The sequence below is a fragment of the Desmodus rotundus genome, chromosome 3, assembly GCF_022682495.2.
Source record: "Desmodus rotundus isolate HL8 chromosome 3, HLdesRot8A.1, whole genome shotgun sequence".
Taxonomy (NCBI): Eukaryota; Metazoa; Chordata; class Mammalia; order Chiroptera; family Phyllostomidae; genus Desmodus; species Desmodus rotundus.
In genome coordinates this window covers 85,361,893-85,380,482 of record NC_071389.1, presented here as the reverse complement: position 1 = coordinate 85,380,482, position 18,590 = coordinate 85,361,893, and the positions used below count along the sequence as shown (strand labels likewise).

The following is an 18,590-nucleotide window of genomic DNA, read 5'->3' as shown; positions in this document are numbered from 1 at the left end:
ACGTCATTCAAGTGAAGTAACCACTACCGAACGACACTAATTAAACGGGGTGGGACAGGTAGGGCACGGCAGGCAACCAACCGCAGGTCGCCAGCCGCACTAAGGAAAGGGTGATTCTCGCGGTAATCTCAGAGGCCCCAGCAATCAGCCACGTGACTCCAAGGGCCTCCCGCGCACCACCGACAGGAGGCGATTCTCAGCCACGTCGGCGGCGCTTCACAGCCACACAAGGGGGCGTGGCGAAGGGCCGTACGTGGTACGTGCCTCCTCCCTCCCCGCCCGGAGCCCGGATGAAGAGTAACGCCATTATCGCCGGAGCCGCCGAGAGATCTCGCGGACGGCGACTGGACACTGGACCGGCCGCGCCATGAGACTCCTCCCCCGCCTGCTTCTGCTTCTCTTGCTGGTGTTCCCTGCCACCCTCTTGCTCCAAGGCGGCCCTGGAGGTGAGGCGAGGGGAGTGGGTGGCGGGACTCGGCAGGGAAGGACCTGGCAGTGACCGCAAGCATGAAGCTAGAGGCGGTGGCAGCGGCTCCTGGGTCCGGCGTCCACCTCGCTGATATTTCTCCACCTCCTTCTCGATCCCCGGCTTGTAGTCGGGTCCCGTGGGGCTTGAGATCATGTTGGGGCCTCTGCCGCTTCCACGCGGAGCGCGAGGCTGTGCCGGTGACCTTCCTGGGTGGCCGCTCGGGAGCTTGACTCGCGGACCAACGCCGGCAACTGTATTCGGAGCTGGCGGGTCCGTTTGCAGGAAAAAGAGAGGGGGCATTGGGCAAGGCTGAGCCTGGAGCGCGCTGCGAGCTGGTTTTATTTCTTCTGGCCGCCTCCAGCGCCGCGCCACCCCCTTCCCCTTGACTCTGGGCTGACGTGTCTTTCGTTTCCACGCTACGAGTCCGTCTCCATTCATTTGCTGAAACCTTTGTTTTCTAGGCACCTAAACTCTTAGAGCACTTTTTATCTTTCTGGTGATCTTCCCGTTTATCAGCCCCTGGTCCCTGTGTGTTGCCAGGAGTCTTGGATTTCAGAAAAGCTCCCCAGTCTCACCCCGCATTGTCCATCCTATAGTCCTAGGCAGACTGAAGACTCTCTGTGGGATGTCTATTACTTATGCCCCCTTTTCTCCTCTCCTTTTTTTGTAGGTATTTTTGTTTCTTGGAATTACCACGTCCTGAAAAAGTAGTCTAATTCTAGTTTTACGCTTATTATTCAGGTTTATTGCCTATAACAGTTAACCTGGTTTGAAAATAATTTAGATAGCAGAACATTAAAAATGTGGAGATTTGGCTTTTTGCCCTGGTTATATATGAACTTCGATCTTTCTCATCTGTAGATTGTAGTCTGACTAAATGATCACCAGAATTCTAGTTGAAGCAAGCTGTGTGGCAAAATGAATGGTAGTGACAAGTATCCACAAACTTTGCAAAAAAAAGTGAAGTGACTCGCTTCTGTTTAGTGAGTAGAAAACCAAGTGTGAAAATTAATCAAAACTGTTAATTCATTTGCAGATTGAGGGATTCTTTTCCTTCATTATTTGCTTGCTGGTTTGTTATCAGTTCATTTTTGTTATTGTTTTTTAAAGATAAATTGCTAGTTCTGTATAGAATCCAGACTTTTTTTCAGGTTTTAAAATTTTCCTTACAAAGAAACATCAGTATCTATAATAAATTGGGTATGTTTAAACTTTCTTTTTGTGAGAAGTAGTTTTTCTTTAAAAAAGATACTCCCTCTTAAATTTTTCCATTTGAAAATTATTAGATTTCATAGGCACAAAAGTGTTACTGGTTTACATTAAAATAGTTTAATATCCACTGAAACGTAGGATGAAAAGCCATTATGTCTCAGTCCTGAAATTTAAATACACCTTTATTATGTCATACTTAGATGTTTTTCTTACAGGTTTTTTATTTCTTTGTGGGGTTTTTTTCCTTTTTTTTTCCTTGGTCTTTTTCTTACCAGTTTTTAAAAATGTCCAGGAAGAGGTAGGACTGAAAAGACTTCACATGCACGGTCCGTACTGTATAAGGGTTCCCTTGGGTATTGCAGCACATGCACATGCTTCCTTTCCCACATTTGTTCCCCCCGCTGAATTGCCACATCATCGTTCTTCCTGAGAAATGTTGGAGGAGTCGCTAGAACTTTGAAATTTCTTTTGAAGGTCTTGCCTAAAATAGATTTAATATGACTTATTAAGAATACTTTTGTATGTAAAATTGGAATTTATAATTTCTGGGCATTATAGTTCTGTTCAACTTTTATTTGTATATTAAGTGTAGAGGAAATTTACAAAGTATCATACCTGAAGCCATGTGCAAAAATAAATGCATACTTTCTCTGCTATCAACCCTGAAGTTGACAGTATAGGTTTTTTACTAAATGATGTGTTTCACGCAAGCTAGTTTTTACATGGATGCCACACAGATGTTTGTTTGTTCCTTGTAATTACATGCAATCAAGTTCTAAGAGTTTGAGTTGTAATCAACTCTCATAACAGTGTTTCTTGCCTAGATATTGAGATTGCTTATTTTCTTCAGACATGAGTATTTTTTTGTTTCATTTTGTATGGTTAATGACAGATTAAATTTTGGAATTTCTTTTAAAACTGTTGTTTTTATTTGCTTAATAAAATTGTTTGAAGTTCTTTATTTGAACTTCAAGACATCTTTAGTTTCAAGAGTTCATTTTTTCAACTGTTAGGTGCTTTTTAAAATTAAACAGCATCCATTAAAATTAACATGCGGTTAAGACTACTAAGATAAAATCATATGAATATTCTTACACACATTATAATTTGATATCACGCAAGTACACTGAATGATTGAATTGCTCCAAGAGGAAAGTTTTGTTGAATATTCTTGAAATGAAAAACATTAGTATTACAGGGTAGTTAACTGCTTGTTTTATATTTTGTTAGGCTCAGTAGCAGCAGCTCAAGATCTTACAGAAGATGAAGAAACAGTGGAAGATTCAATAATTGAAGATGAAGATGATGAAGCGGAAGTGGAAGAAGATGAACCCACAGATTTGGTTAGTGTGATGTATGATTTAATGCACGTATATATCTGGAATTTATCCTTTTTATAGATAAATATGGTTTTAAAATTCTTGATTTTAGTGGCTTCCATGTTACTGTTGTTACTAGGATTGGTGTGAATTGAAGTTGGGAGAGCAGAGGTCAGTCATTGGGATGGATTTTTCATATTTTCTGGAACAGGCAGGGAAATAATGTCTATGAGGGTAACAGCATAGTGGGACTAGATCCGGACCATTTGTTGATATATTTGGGATACATACTACTTAGCTTTCTGACCTTGGGTAGCTTGTCTCTCTAGGTCTGAGTTTCCTTTTTTCTTTCCTTCCATAAGCAAATATTTATGTGCCCTATGTGCCAGGCACTATTCTGGATGCTGGGGGTGAACAAACCAGCTATTTTCTCTGCTGTCATGGAGTTCATATTCTTGGAGCAGTGTCTATGTTTTGGTGGCAGGGCGTGAGAAGCAGACAATAAAAAATATATGCAGTGTGTTTTGTGAATAGTAAAGGGCCTAGAGAAGATCTGCCCTGGCTGGTGTGGTTCAGTGGATTAAGCGCCGGCCTGCAAACCAAAAGGTCGCTGCTTGGATTCCCTGTCAGGACACATGGTCCCGTATTAGGGGTATGCCAGAGGCAATTGATAGATGTTTCTCAAACACATGATGTTTCTCTCCCGTTATTTCTCCCTTCCTTCCCCTCTCTCTAAAAAAACAGAAAGAAGCTGACAGGGATAAAGCATGAATTACAAGCAAACTGCTAAGAGAAGGTCAAGGAGTGCTGCACTATGGCAGAGAAGCTGGGGGGCAGTGCTGTCATGTCCCTGGAGGGCAAGCCTTTGTGAGCTCCCTCCAGCCCTCTGCCTGTAGCATCTGGCAGCCAGAGACCTGCCTGGGGGGTTGCAGGCTGCCCCCTTCCTGCCAGACCAGAGGGGCTGGGGGGATCCCAGCAGGGGGAGGGCAGTCCCTTCACCCAGTTTTCCAAACAGCCCCCTATCCCCTGGACCTTCCTCCTCCCTTCACCCCTGTCAGTTTTGGCCTTTCCAAACCACTTTTGATCTTCTGATTCCTCTTGGGTTGAAGCAGACCAAGTCTCCCCACCCCTAGGCACCCCAGTTTGGGGGGGGCCTGTATTTCTTTTTTAATTTTTTTTATTTTAGAGAGGGGAAAGGAGGGGAAAGAGAGGGAGAGAAACATCAATGTGCAGTTGCCTCTCATAGGCCCCTTGTTGAGGACCTGGCCTGCAACCCAGGCATGTGCCCCAGCTCAGAATCGAACTGGAGACCCTTTAGCTCACAGGCCAGTGTTCAATCCACTAAGCCACACCAGCCAGGGCAGGGCCTGTATTTTTGTAATGACACCCCAACTCCCTACCTGTTCTTCTCCTTTCCCATGCTGCCAACTTCTATCTGTAGTAGTGACTCTGCGCTTGTTTAGTTCTGTGTATAAATGGAATGTTGCAGAGATGACCCCTCCACGTGCCATCTGGCTCGCTTCCTCTTTTCTACCTGGTGGTGGCCACTCGTTGAAGCAGGACCAGTGAGGGACCTTCAATTAAAAAAAAAACAGAGCTGTCACTTTTATCATAAAATAGTATGACAGAACATTGAGCTAGAATAAGGATTATTTCAGCATGCTTCTAGCTAATTTCATTTCCTCTCTTGGATTGTTGTAATTTGTGCTACACAGATATTTTTTCTTTCTCTTCTCATTTTGCCACACTTGAACCTAGAAATGTTTGTGATTCTAGATTTTACCTTTTTTTTTCTGAGATTAAACCACATCCCTATTTTTCTGTTATGTCGACATCAGAATAATAAGCCTTGTGTATAGATAGTCTTTTGACATAGCATTTTTTGGGCGTATGCCTTCCAGCTAAGCTAATCTGCTTGCTATTTTGTTGATTTTTAAATTACCATTTTTATGCATCTCTACACATTGTTTTACTTGACTAGAATATCTGTACTAATTTTTGTACTTTTCTAATTCTCCCTCTTTTAAGATGCCTTTACTGATTACTACGTGTCAAGCTTTTCACATACATGTATTCACCCATACTTTTAGGGTTTATATTAGGCTCTGCATCTTTGACCCAGTTCATTTGATGCACTACTTTAACTAGGTCAGCACATTCCTCCATCACTGTTGGTAACAAAAACTTGAGTGTTCTGAAAGTGCCACTTGTGGTAAGATAAATTGGAGTGAACATTGGGAGGGGGAATCTATCCAGAAAATGAGGATTAGAGTTGGCATTTAGGGCTTTGAAATTTGGGCATGCACAGAAATTTAGTAATAGATGATACTGCTATACCCACTTTTCTGAAATTACTTCAGCTGTCTAGCACTGGAATGTGTTTATTGTAGAGGAAAAGAGTAGAGAAGGAAACTGTTAGGTCTTTGCTATAGGTACAGTTTAGCCAGAACTTCTCTATGCCTTGATCATATCCCTTGTCTTGAGAACTGTTAGACTTCAAAGAGTAACTCAAATTGTCTGCTCCATACTGTGGCCAATGAGTTCAAAAGTGTTAGTACCCTTTGCTGTGTTGCTTTTCTCAAATCAGAAAATGGCTAGGGGAAATTGAAGCAGGAAGGTGGGGAAAGTGTTTTCCTTCCTTTAGACCAAGTTGGTACCAGCAGTGGTAGGTTTGTGTGGAACCCTATAGAGTAAAAAAGATAGGCCTTTCGGGCAAGAGTTGCTAGAAAAGTTACCTCCAGAACTGAGGGCCCTAGAATTTATCTTGTTATTGTTGTTCCCCGCGATTATCAACAGCTTGTATACAGTTGCCTTAGACATCAAGGAATTGGGGGTTATGGAAGGATCCTTTGCCACTGGGCTTTTGTCTGGAGTCAAGGGACAGAAGGGAGATTTTCCTAAGATCTGAGATACCAACAGCTGGTTTAGATACAAGTTATTGGTTTAAAAGTTTGCACTGAAAACTTTTTTTTAAGTCATCTTGGGCTTTTCTACCCTCTCTACCCTCTTGACTATCCTTTTTAGTCTAAAGCTATAGGTTGCAATATAGCTTGTCATCATTCTTTGAAAGTATTTTTTTTAACAGAAGTGATAGTAATTTTTGTTTTGATTGTTATTAAAACAAGCATTAGAGTAGTGATGCTAACATAAAAATATTAGTATTATTTAAAAGAGAGAATACATTCAAGTGGATTAGAATTTAAAAGGTGAAAGGTATATTGTGAAAAGTTTCTCTTGCATGCCTGCCCTCCAGGTGCTGAGGTCATCTCCACAGTACTGCCAGTTTCTTTACTTTCCTGGGGATATAGCCTGTCATAGCCGAAATATTTTAGAGCACAACCAGGTAGCAGATACTAAGTAATATATCTTATCATATGCTAATTAGCTATAAGATAAATGAGTTGTTTACCTTTACTTCCATATACTTTCCAGTTCTTCACAACTGTTATTCCAAACATTTACCACTTTCAAATTCTGAAATCAGTCCTCTTCATTCTTGGCAACATTGACTTCAGTGTCAAAAAGTGAAGGCCAGGAAGGACGAACTTCATCAAGTTTTTAACTTTATACTTCTATTATTCACGCATCCTTTCTACATTTTCTTTACCAGCATGCTTCTTGAAAGAGCAAACTACAGTTTTTCTCTAGTGCTCATTTCACATTTGTTCTCTAAGTTGTTTGATCGCCTATATTTGGTAAAAGTGTTCTCGCTAAGTCACCAGTGACCTAATTGCCCAATTCTGGGCGTGTTTGCTGTTGCTTTCCTGTTTGAACCCTTTTTAGCATTTGCGGGCTACCCTATCCTTGAGTCCCCTCATGTTGGCCTCTGCTGCAGCCCTCTGACTTTTCTCTGCCCAGTTACTGCTGCTTCATCTCTACTACGTTCTCTCCCTCTGCCCACCCCTTTAACGTTGATGAAACCTGTAGTTTCAGCCACCACCACTTTATGTTGACGACTTTGCGTTTTCATTTCTGGCCACCTATTTTATAGTTACTGAGCTTTATACCTGTATTTGCTTCCTCTTGCAGTATAGCACCATCTGGATGCTCAAATTTTGTAAGTCCAAAATGGAATTCAGTATATACCATCCATCCCACCTGCATAAACTGTTTCTCGTTTTGATATGGCTCCAGTGATTCCAACTTGTGCCTTGCTACTTTTCTTTTTGTTGCACAACCCATTAATCAAATCTTAGAGATGGTTTCCCTTAACTCTTTCTCAAGTATACCCCTTCCTCTTTATTGTTACAGCTATGGCTCCTGTCGTTGGTCTCTTTCCTACTTGTGGGTGTCTTTTCCCAAAAGCAAAACTTCACTAACTCTTGTTAAGTGAATGCTATCATTAAGGATACTTAAAACCCAGAATTGCAGTCATGAAACAGATGTTTGAGTGTCTTCTCTCATAAGCATATGGGCCGGGTGTGGAGAATTTTTAAATTGTAAGACAGTCTTTGCCCTTGAGAATTCTGCCTATTGAGAAAAGTATTTTACATAAATGAAAAAGTTAAATGCTAATAAAAAAAATGGTGGCCTTAAGCATCCTGATTTATTAAGGGCCTGGAATGTGAATCTTTTTGTAATCCTTAGTGATGATGGGAGAAATATCTGAGGTTTCAAATTTTAAACTAAAATTTGTTCACATTTTTTAACAGTATTCTTGAGGTGTAATTTACCATAATATTCACCTGTTTTAAGCATATAATTTAATGATTTTTAATAAATGTACTAAGATGTGCAACTTTAATCAAATTTTAGGACATCTCCATTACCCCAGTATGATCTGGTATGATCTGGTCCCTTCTTTGGCCGGGGGGGGGGGGGGGGGGGGGGGGGACGACAATTTCTTTCAGTTGTATGACAGATTCTCACAGGAAAATTGTTGTGTTAATCAGGATGGATGTCTTTGTAGGCTGATAAGGTGCTTTAGACCAGGGTCAGCAAAATGTGGCTGCACGCCAAATCCAGCTTTGCCCATGTTTTATGTAATGTGTGTATCTGCTTCCACACTGTAGCCACATAGAAAGCAGCCACAGAGTCAAATAGTTGCAACAGGCACCTTGTGGTTCTCAAAGCCAAAAATATTTGCTCTCTGGCCCTTAACAGAAAAAGTTTACCAACCCACACTACAGAACCTTGCAGTTCAACGTGTGGTTTGAGTACCAGCAACATCAGCATTTCCTGGGTACTTTTTAGAAATAGAGAATTTTAGGCTTCACTTTAGACCTGAATCAGATCCGCAGAATCCCAGGGAATTGGGAATGCACATTACTGTTTGAGATGCATTGCTCTAGAATTTTTATATTAACCAGTGAACTACAGCGAAATCATACCACTGCTAATCTCCACAAAGGCTTGTAGAGACAGTACTTTGTTCCAAATCTTAGCGAACTTGTTATGTCTAAATTGTGGTATCTCCCCCCCCCCCCCACAGTAATCCCTTTCTAATGTTGTTTTTCTTAGGCAGAAGATAAAGAGGAAGAAGATGTATCTGGTGAACCTGAAGCTTCACCAAGTGCAGATACAACTATCCTATTTGTGAAAGGAGAAGGTAACAGATAGCAGTTTTAAATCAGGTGTAGGAATTTTTAAAGTGACAAGGTTAACCTTTTTGGGAGGTGATAGTAATGCTTAAGATTCGTCTTCCTTTCTTACAAGGGTAGTGTAAATACACATTTTGAGAAAACCCTCTTATATACGTATGAATACCATGTCTTTAGAGTAGTATTCCTGGCATTCAAATTAAGGGAAAAAAGAAAAACCACCCATTTTAACTAGAAGTTAAATATTCTTTTGAAAGAAACTGTATTTAAACTGCCACAATAAAGTAACTCATATTTTGAGTGGAATATTAAATCTTTATAATTTGGACTTGGATGGAGCCTAGATTTTATTAAAAGAAAATAAATAATGGTCTATATGGCAGTATTCTCAATACTTTGCATGTATTATTTAATCCTAACAGAAATCCTGTGAGGTTAGTTACTATTGCTAAACTGAGATTTAGAGATGTTAACAACTTGTTCAGGGTTGCCCGGTAGTAAATAGAGTGTGGAGATAGGATTCAGATCCAGATCCATCTGACCCCAAAGCCTGTGCTGTACTGGGTGAAACTCAGCTCTGTAGGCTACAATATAATTGAAAACTTATTATTTGAAGTTACTAATTTTCCTCTGCCTTCTTAAGTTTTGTGTTTTATTCCCATGCGCATTCCAACTTTATGCCTAAGAAAAGTATAATTTGATTAAAAGAGTCCTCTCCCCTCCCCCATTTATTTTTGTAGCTTCCTCTTTGGGTCTTACCTTCAAATTTGCATTTTGACTAATTGCTCAAAGTGGGTAGGGATTGCTTGATTTTTTTAATGTTCTAACAGATAATGTAATTTTGTCGAGCCTCTTAGGCATGTCTACTTTTTATTTTATACCCTTTGAACATTTTCTAATCTTTCTGTCTCTTTGCTTTTGTTTTTTTCTTTTTTCTTTTTTCTTAGATTTTCCAGCAAATAACATTGTGAAATTCCTGGTAGGCTTTACAAACAAGGGTACAGAAGATTTTATTGTTGAATCCCTAGATGCCTCATTCCGTTATCCTCAGGACTACCAGTTTTATATCCAGAATTTCACAGCTCTCCCTCTGAACACTGTAGTGCCACCCCAGAGACAGGCAACTTTTGAGTACTCCTTCATCCCTGCAGAGCCCATGGGCGGAAGACCCTTTGGTCTAGTCATCAATCTGAACTACAAAGATTTGAACGTAAGACCCTCTAAACTTACTTTCTTTTTTCTTTTTTCTTTTTTTTTTTTATTAGAGATGGATGAGGACAACTAACATTTGAATATTCTTGTGTTTGGTCATTCAAGTGCCTATTTTGTGGTTGAAACTATCAGGTACCAGGGAAGCAAAGAAAAATTGTCTCTGTCTTAAAGCCTATGATCCACTGGAGGAAATGGGTGTAAACAGGCAATATCACAATATGATAAGTGATACATTCTAGAGATGAGTGTTAGATGCTAAAGTATGAAAGTGGAGGTGACTTGAGCTGGATCTTAAAAGGAAAGGAAAGCACACAATAGAGTCTCCTATTTGTAATACAGTTTTAGAAGTAAAGTTTATGGTTTATGACAGCGAAGTAGCCTAATAAAAGCTCTGTTGTCTTTCTTATGATTTTTAATGTTATGGTATATATTCAATGAACGAATGAGAGAAACCCACCACAATTGCACTGCTGGGAGTTGACCTCTAGATGCTAACTATTGTGTCCGCCTACAGTTAAGAGCATATGTAAACCATTCCCTTTTCAAAAAGTTTTCAAAGAAGGAAATTGTATCCCATTTGGAAGCTTATTCAGACTTTTATCATCATGTAGTGTCAACATGTTTACCTTATGTCTTAGTTAAATTTCTTGTGCTGCAGTTAAGCTTTCCCTTTTTTTTTTTTAAATTGCTTAGTAGAGGTTATAAAGGGTTTCATCGTTTCTCCAAAATATTAAACTTTTTTAAACATTATAGTTAAGTGACTTGAAGAATTATATATTTCATCTTGTTTTCAAACAGAAAACTTAATCCAACAGGCATATTTGTAGTTTCAGTTCCATTTCAAATGTTAGTTTCATGAGTGTATTCTGATTCTTGGAATTGTGAACACAGGAGTGCAAACTGCAAGATCTTAAAGTAAAATTTTACTTACCTAAATGCAGTTTAGCATAAGTAACACTCTTTAAAAACTACCTTTGTGCAAAGCATCAAGCACTGAAAATGGCTAAATATGTATTGTTACAGTGTTTGGATGTGTTTGAAAACTGAAATTGTGTTGAACTAACAAAATTGCTTTAAGGTCACAGCAGAAAAATATTTTGATACTGAAGATCACTAACCTATTTATTACAAAGAAATTGATTTCCAACCCATTGTTAATTTAAAACATGAATTTGACTTGTTCAGATCTAGTTCTTAAAATGACCCGCTTCTGCTATACATGTTTGTGCTCTTTCTGCCTTGTTTTGAAGGGTTACACACACAACAGGACCTCAGGCTGGTATTTGTAAGAGCGTTCTGTGGGCTTTGTTTCGTTCTACACATTTTAATTTTCCCCCACCCCCAAAAGAAAATGGGAGACAATTTTGGCCAAGTTGTAGGTATTTTTATTTTGTAGGAGAAAGGAATAAACTTCATAATGTTGAATCCCTGACACTGAATTAGTGCCATTACTGGTGACTTTGTCAAGTCTTAATATTCTAAGTGATAAAAAAGCTATCATTGTATATCTTAGAGTGATGGTTTTAAGAACTCTTGTAGGCTTTCATTGTTGAAATGCATTTCAGATTTGTGGGATTTTTTTTTTCCTAACAGGGCAATGTATTTCAAGATGCTGTCTTCAATCAAACCGTTACAATTATTGAAAGAGAGGATGGGTTAGATGGAGAAACGTAAGTGAAAGTTGAGATACATAGATCTTGATCTCCTTAAGTAGGACTGGAAGGCTTGCTCCTGTCAAACTATTTTTATTAAATGATGAAAATGGAATGGACTATAGATTTCATGAAATCCTAACTAGGTAAATTCGTAGTTTAGATGATTCTTATAATTATTTATACCAAGTCAGGAAAGGCAGTTGAAACTAACAACAGTAAGATAGCTTTGGCTTTCCATTCTTCCCCTCTTGTAAAATCTTTTCACCCTGTGCTCTTAAGCTGATCACTTGTGTAATCTAAGTTGCATGCCTCAAAAATTGCCATTGAAAATGTAAACTATAAAAGTTTATCTTGAAAAATGCATTCTTTGTAAGTGATGAATTAAAGTAAAGAAATTTATAAAATTTATTACCTGGGTCTACATTGAATTTAAAATATTGTATCCTTTTTACCAACAAGTTATTTGGAAAGCTTATATAGTGTTAGCATTATAGATATAATTATGGTGTTTTTTATAAGTTACATAGTGTTCGCATTATAGATGTAATTAGCTGTGGAGTTTTTTTTTTTTATAAGTTAAAACAATTATAGTTTTAATTAGCTGTGATATTTCCTATGAATTAAGGCAGTTTTTATTTTCTCCTTTTATATTAGTATCTTTATGTATATGTTCCTTGCGGGTCTTGGGCTCTTGGTTGTTGTTGGCCTTCATCAACTCCTGGAATCTAGAAAGGTAATTATGGGTGAATGACTCTTATAGCCAAAAGTTGTTAACAGTACTAAATTAAGTTCAGTCCAGTTATTTGTGGTTTCTTGCTTTCACTGTGAGTTTGTATATTTACAGATTTGTTGTACCTTTTAAAGTAAAACCTTGGATATGTGACCTGGATGTGTTTAGGCTTTTGTACATATGTGCAATGTGTCCTTAGTCTGTACCCTCCAGAGTGAGCTTCACCTTCTTATTGTTGTTGTATAAGTTATACTAGAATTATACTAGAATTCTTATTCTTACACTCTGACATAAGATTTTATTTTTCTGTTCACTATACTTTTTCATGGATATGTTATTTTATCTGTTAGCACTGAAGCTTTTATATTTGCTTCAGTACTCTTTAACCATAGAGGTTAATTCCTAATTAGCAATTAAGTGAGTCTTTTCATTTAAGAAAGAATGAATTTGGCTGTATTTGTTCTATCAGTCTGACTTCTGTTTTCTTGTGGGTGTAGTAAAGAGGCAACACAGAAGCTCCTGCTACAGTATAATCATGGTTTCTCTCTCTGGACATGGTAGCTAATTTCACCACAGTCCTCATCTCACTCCCTGGTCCTGCAAAACAAACATCTGTTCATACTATTTCTTCCATGGGAAAGTATGACATGATTTGTGTCAGATATATTAATACGCACTGGACCCTTACAGTGAAATAAGCAATAAGTGTTACTACTAAGCACTCTCTCTTTAAAAGAGAAATGCTTAGTGTTTAAATGTTAGTTTCTATAACTTTTTTCGCCTCATTTTCATAATAGTTGGTGCTTTTGCTATAAATTTATGTATTAGGTATAATGGCATCTCCAATTTCTTCCCATTTGAATGAAGCCATTTTAAAAAATTAGCTGTGGTTACCTTTCTGTGTATTCAGAATCTAATTTTTGGACTGTATATTTAATACTCTCTGAGGTAAATAATTAGGGTTTTTGTTGTTTTTTAAGAGCAGGGCTAAATAATAGAATTGAATTATTTTTAATAGCAGTTTTGATACAAAAAGTCTAGGGACAAAGTTTTAGGTTGTTAGCTTAAATGGGATTTTATGTTTTTATTTTATTTTTTCTATGCCACCTGTTTAAGTGTATTTAACTAACAATGCAGGAGTCTGCCTGCGTGTAGCCTTTCAGGAATTTATCCTGAATTTTGTTGAATGTAAAAATAAATGTATTCTTTAACATTTATTTTTTTTTTAAAGATTTTATGTAGTCTTTAACATTTAAAAGGGAAAGAAAATGATTGTTTAAGTAGAAAGTCTTCATAACATGAAGCTTTATAGCAGAGGAAAATGTCTTTAAAGTCTGAAAATAAATCATTGTTTGAAGATCTGTTCCTTATTACTTATTCTTTATAATTGGTGCCAGACATGATTGCCCCTCATTGATTAATAAAAACTTGGATAGGAGTATGCTTTAAAACAAGGAGAAAACATACTTGTCTATAAAGATATTTAAGTAGCTTGATAGGTCTCTTTTTAAAATTACAGTAAACAATGAAGTGAAACTCCTTTAAAATACTGTTTTTATGTTCTCTTAGCGCAAGAGACCCATACAGAAAGTAGAGATGGGTACAGCAAGTCAGAATGATGTTGACATGAGTTGGATTCCTCAGGAAACTTTGAATCAGATCAGTAAGTACTCTTACTAATTTGGCTGGGAACTTTTTCTCTGAAATGGAAATTAAACATTTTAGATTTAGCGAAAGTGCTTGGTCAGTGCTGTTTAACACTTAATCTTTTCCATTACTTGTATAGAATCTAGTATAATATGTTTAATGAGTGCTTTGAAATTTTGTTCTGTATAGTATTTTTACATTTTAATTTAGAAATGCTTCCACATCTGCAGTTTACATACAAATGTGTGAATTCTCTTTCTAATCTTTTTCCTGTCTCTTTTCTTTCCTCTTGCTTCAGTGCAAAGTAGAAGAGGTGAGGTGATTAATTTTTTAATGGGGTTTGCTATGTTTTGGGGGCTGTACTTTACAATAAGTTTAACAAGTAATGAAACAGTTTTTTAACACAATTTGTTGGAAAAACTGCTAACTACCCAGAATAGTTTGAAAAATAAACCTAAAATACTGCATGATAGCTTCCATAACAGATACATTTCAATTTTATTACATGTGCAATTAGTTAAAATATTAATCTTTATAAAAGAATAGAAGTTTTTCTCCAGTTGTAAATGAACTTTTTAAAAACATTTATTGTAAAGGTAATAAGGCCTCATTGTAAAAACTAAAGAGTATAGAAGTGAAAAGCTAATATCACTTCCTGGATCCACTGATTGAATTTCCATAAGTAATTGGTATTTGCATGTTATTCTAAGTATTTTCTATACATATGTCAGCTTATGCGTCTATTGTCTTTGTTTTACACTGCTGGCATTGTATCTCACATGTTGTACAAGGAGTTTTCATGCTTTGGATATATCTGTGATAGTTACTTATTTGGTACTTTATTCTTTTTAATAACTGGATAGTATTTTATATAAATGTGTCATGATAGATTAAATCTATTCTTTATTGAAGGATGTTTGTTATTTTGAGTTTTTCAATCTTAAACTTAAACCTGTAATGAAGAAGCTTGTCATACAGCTATTAAGAGGTGGAGCCAGTACGCAGATGAGTTTGTGCAATTAAATACTGTACTATGCTACCTAACGTGGTAGTATTATAAAAGTGAGTGAAGCAGAATTATCAAATAATACTCAGTGCTCATATGTAAGCATTTATTTAAAAAACCACTAATGAAGATTCTTATTTTTAAATTTATGGGGTTTAAACAATTTTTCATATGTATTGCAAAATGATTACCACAGTGAGTCTAGTTAACATCCATCACTACACATAATAGTAAATATTTTTTTATGATGAAAACTTAAGATCTACTCTCTTAGCAAGTTTCAAATATACAATATAGTATTGTCAACTGTAGTCACCATGATAGGCATGACATCCCATGACTTAGTTTATAACTGGAAGGTTGTACCTTTTGACCCCCTTCACCCATTTTTCCCATTCCCCACAAAGGATAATTTCTAAAAAGTAGAACAGTTAGGTCTAAACTTATGCATTCTTAAGGAAAGTATCTCATTTGCTTTCCAAAAGATAGTGCTAATTTATATTCTCACCAATGTACAATGTTGCCTGTTTCTCCTGTACTCGCACTTATCATTCTCAAGTATTATCAGATGTTTTAATCTGTCAGTGATAAAAATGACATCTTTTTTATTACAATTAAGGATGGGGTTTGGCTTCTTTATACATACTAATTGGCCACTTAATATTTCTTTTCCTTAATTGAATAACAATAAAAATTTAAAAAAATATATTTCTTTTCCTGTGAATTCAAGGCCTTTCTCGGTTTACAAATTGTTTTGTTTACAAGTTTGTTTGCAAATTGAATTGTTTTCCTTATTATTTCCATATTATTCAGTGAACTCTCTATTGAAACATAATTACTGCATAGTAGGTGCTTTACTAAAAGTGGGTACAAAGTCCCTGGCCAAATGGCTCAGTTGGTTAGAACATTGTCCAATACACCAGGGCACATACAAAAATCAACCAATGGGAATCATCTTAAAAGACACAGAATGGCTGAGCTCACAAAAGAAACAGGCTCCCCCAAATGGTCCCCTGGACCTCTCAACAACCATTCCCGTTGCCTGCCAGCCCCGCAATATGTCCATCATACTGTGGCTGTCCTAAATTAATTACAGAGGAAGAATCTGAGTCTGATCATGAGACTCCTTCCTTAGATGTTTCAGAACTGATAGCTGAAGAAGTCACCACAGAAAAAGTAACAGCTGCAAGAACAAATAGGAAGAGAAGCAATAAGCCATTTGACAGCCAGTCAAGCAATGAAGAAAACACCATCCACAACAAATCTGCCTCAGTACTAGAGCAATTGGAGAAGAAAATTGACAGTCTGCATGCAGACATGGCTAAGCATTGCAAACAATTGCAGTTTCTTAATACTAAGATGACAGTACTGGAAACCAAGGTTGGCAAGCTCCAAAGAGATGTTTCTTTCCTGCACTCACAGTCAATGCAAGGAGCCCTACCAAAGGATGCCTTCTACCCAAGTGTGGTAACAGATGAAACTAGGCCTTCTCCCGTTGAAGCTGCCTCTGCCATACTACCTCAGAGTACAGAGGAAGATTTCAAGATGTAAAAGAATGGTTCACATACACATGCACTGAGCCAGCAGTTAGGTTCTGCTACTAAATACAACAAACCCCTTAATGCTTTGAAGACACACCCCTATTGCAGACATTGTGCATCACAAACAACATCAAAAATTAAAATAAAAAACAACCAATGAATGCATAAATAAGTGGAATAACAAATGCATATTTCTCCCTCTCTCTTTAAAAATCAGTAATTAAAATTTAAAAAAATAGAGGTGGATACAAAGTAATGAGAACACAGGAGGTCCTTCCCCCTATAGGACAGTAGGGAAATCATTCACAGGAGTTGACATTTGACCAGAGCTTTGAAAAGTTAGGGGAGAAGGAGTTGTCAAAAGTTTTATGTGCTATGCTAAGGACTTCTGACTTTTCCTTCTAGGCTGTAAAAAGTAGCCATCAGATACTTCAAAGCAGAGAAATAACAAATTTATGTTTCAAAAGAAATGATAGTTTTGTGGAGGATGGCTAACAAGCAGGAGCTACTGGAAGATGATTTTTTAAAAAAATATAAGATATCATTAGGGCCTCAGTAAGCTACGACAGTAGTGATGGGAGTGAAAGTTGAGTAGAAAGATGTTTCAGAAGTTCAGCAGACCAGGCTTTTGGTGACTGTTTGGATATCTTAGGAGCGAGAGTACTCTGAGCTCTGGCAGCTGAGTGGAATGATGTCAGGGAATATAGGAAGAGAAACGAGTATGCATGAAGAGAGATGATTTTGGATTAGATCCGTTGAATTTGAGGAGCCCATGGAACTTCCAGATGAGAAGGCCCAGGAAGCATTTGAAGTTGTGTTCAGAGCACAAGATTTGGAGATGATGGGATATGCAGCATAGGTGGTAGCTGAGGGAATAAATCTTTCTCAGGACAAATTTCTCATATCATTCTGACATTCACCATGGCAGAAAATATAATTGGGTTGAAATGTATACCATAGCATCTTTATGATGCATCAGAATTAATTTTGAAGTCTGTGGTATGTTTAAATATGATTTCTTCAAACATAATTATTTTTAAATTGAAGTTTCATAGAATTAGATAAAAGTGCATTTGAAAAGCATTAAAAATTATAATTTAAATCACTGTAACTGCTGTGGAATTTACCTCTTCAAAAGAATTTTTAAATGACAGATTGGGAAGGTTCGTTTTATAGTATCTTCCTCCCTGACATGAACTTACAGATGAGAATTATTACACTCACATAGCAAAATTTGAACTATAATTGTGTTTTTATTCAGCAAGTATTAAGTATATACTACGTTGTAATACTCTACTAGGTTCTGAGTGGTATGTTAAAAAGAACTTAAAGTAACTGTTTTCTTCAAAAATTTATATTTCTACTTGAGGAAAATAAAGCACATACATGAAATATTTGAATAATCAGAAGTAGTATGTGATTATGTGCTGGAATGAATAATATGCACGACTTACAGAGGCCTTGTTGAAGGAAGAATTGAACTGATGTTAGTTACCTTGTGTAGACTGGGCATTCATTCTGCAAGGTAAACTGCTGCCTCTGTATTTATGAGAATACATAAATACAATTTTAAAAAATGCAGTTTACTTTTTCTTAAGAGCAATTTTTCATTAAATTTCTCTTAAAGAAAAAGTAACTTACCATGCTTCACAGCTACATTTGTCTTATTCTAAAGTTCATATTTTCTCTGTGAGACCCAATGCTCAAAGATAGGTAGAATTAAAGTTGCTAAATACTGTATTTTTTAACAACACCTGCTTATCTTGCTCAAAATCTGATTGTCCAGCCTGAGTTTGTTTTAGGACCACATTTTACCACCAAAGACACTTTTATTATTCCTTCTCCTTTCCTATTTAAGTGAAATTCCTTGTTTTGAGAGGCTTCATAAACAATAAGGGAGCTTCTAAACAGCTTTAAGCTGATCCAGTTATCCAGTTGGGGTGAAAAAATTTATCATATTCAAGCTTACCATTGGGCGGCATGTTGCTGATTAATTTTTGGAATTTGAAAATGGCTGGAAGTCACGTAACACATAAAACCACAGTCCTTTATTGCTATTACAGTAAACCCTGGGAGCCCCACACGAAGCCTCATGTCCTGGGAAATCAAAGGGGATCCTGAGAGCATTTCAGAAATTAGAAATCTAGAGGTTAAGGAGGAGGGTGTGAAAAAATACGTGTAGTTGGCAAAAACATGATTTTCTATTTTAGAGTATAGTTTTCTTTTTTTATACAAAAGTCACTTTTTAAAACTAACTTC

At 37.1% G+C, this 18,590-nt stretch overlaps 1 protein-coding gene across 2 annotated transcripts in view; it reads left to right on the top strand.

The window, feature by feature from the left end:
- Positions 1-262: 262 nt before the first annotated feature.
- SSR1 (signal sequence receptor subunit 1) overlaps positions 263-18,590 on the top strand; it is a 35,829-nt gene continuing 17,501 nt past the window's right edge. For both annotated transcript variants that reach the window (XM_024552291.4, XM_024552292.3), the window contains exons 1-7: positions 263-446; positions 2,912-3,024; positions 8,461-8,548; positions 9,488-9,750; positions 11,346-11,422; positions 12,062-12,140; positions 13,707-13,800. In XM_024552291.4, the coding sequence (XP_024408059.2) occupies positions 368-446; positions 2,912-3,024; positions 8,461-8,548; positions 9,488-9,750; positions 11,346-11,422; positions 12,062-12,140; positions 13,707-13,800 (793 nt within the window). In that variant the 5' untranslated portion in view covers positions 263-367. The remainder of the gene's footprint in view (positions 447-2,911; positions 3,025-8,460; positions 8,549-9,487; positions 9,751-11,345; positions 11,423-12,061; positions 12,141-13,706; positions 13,801-18,590) is intronic.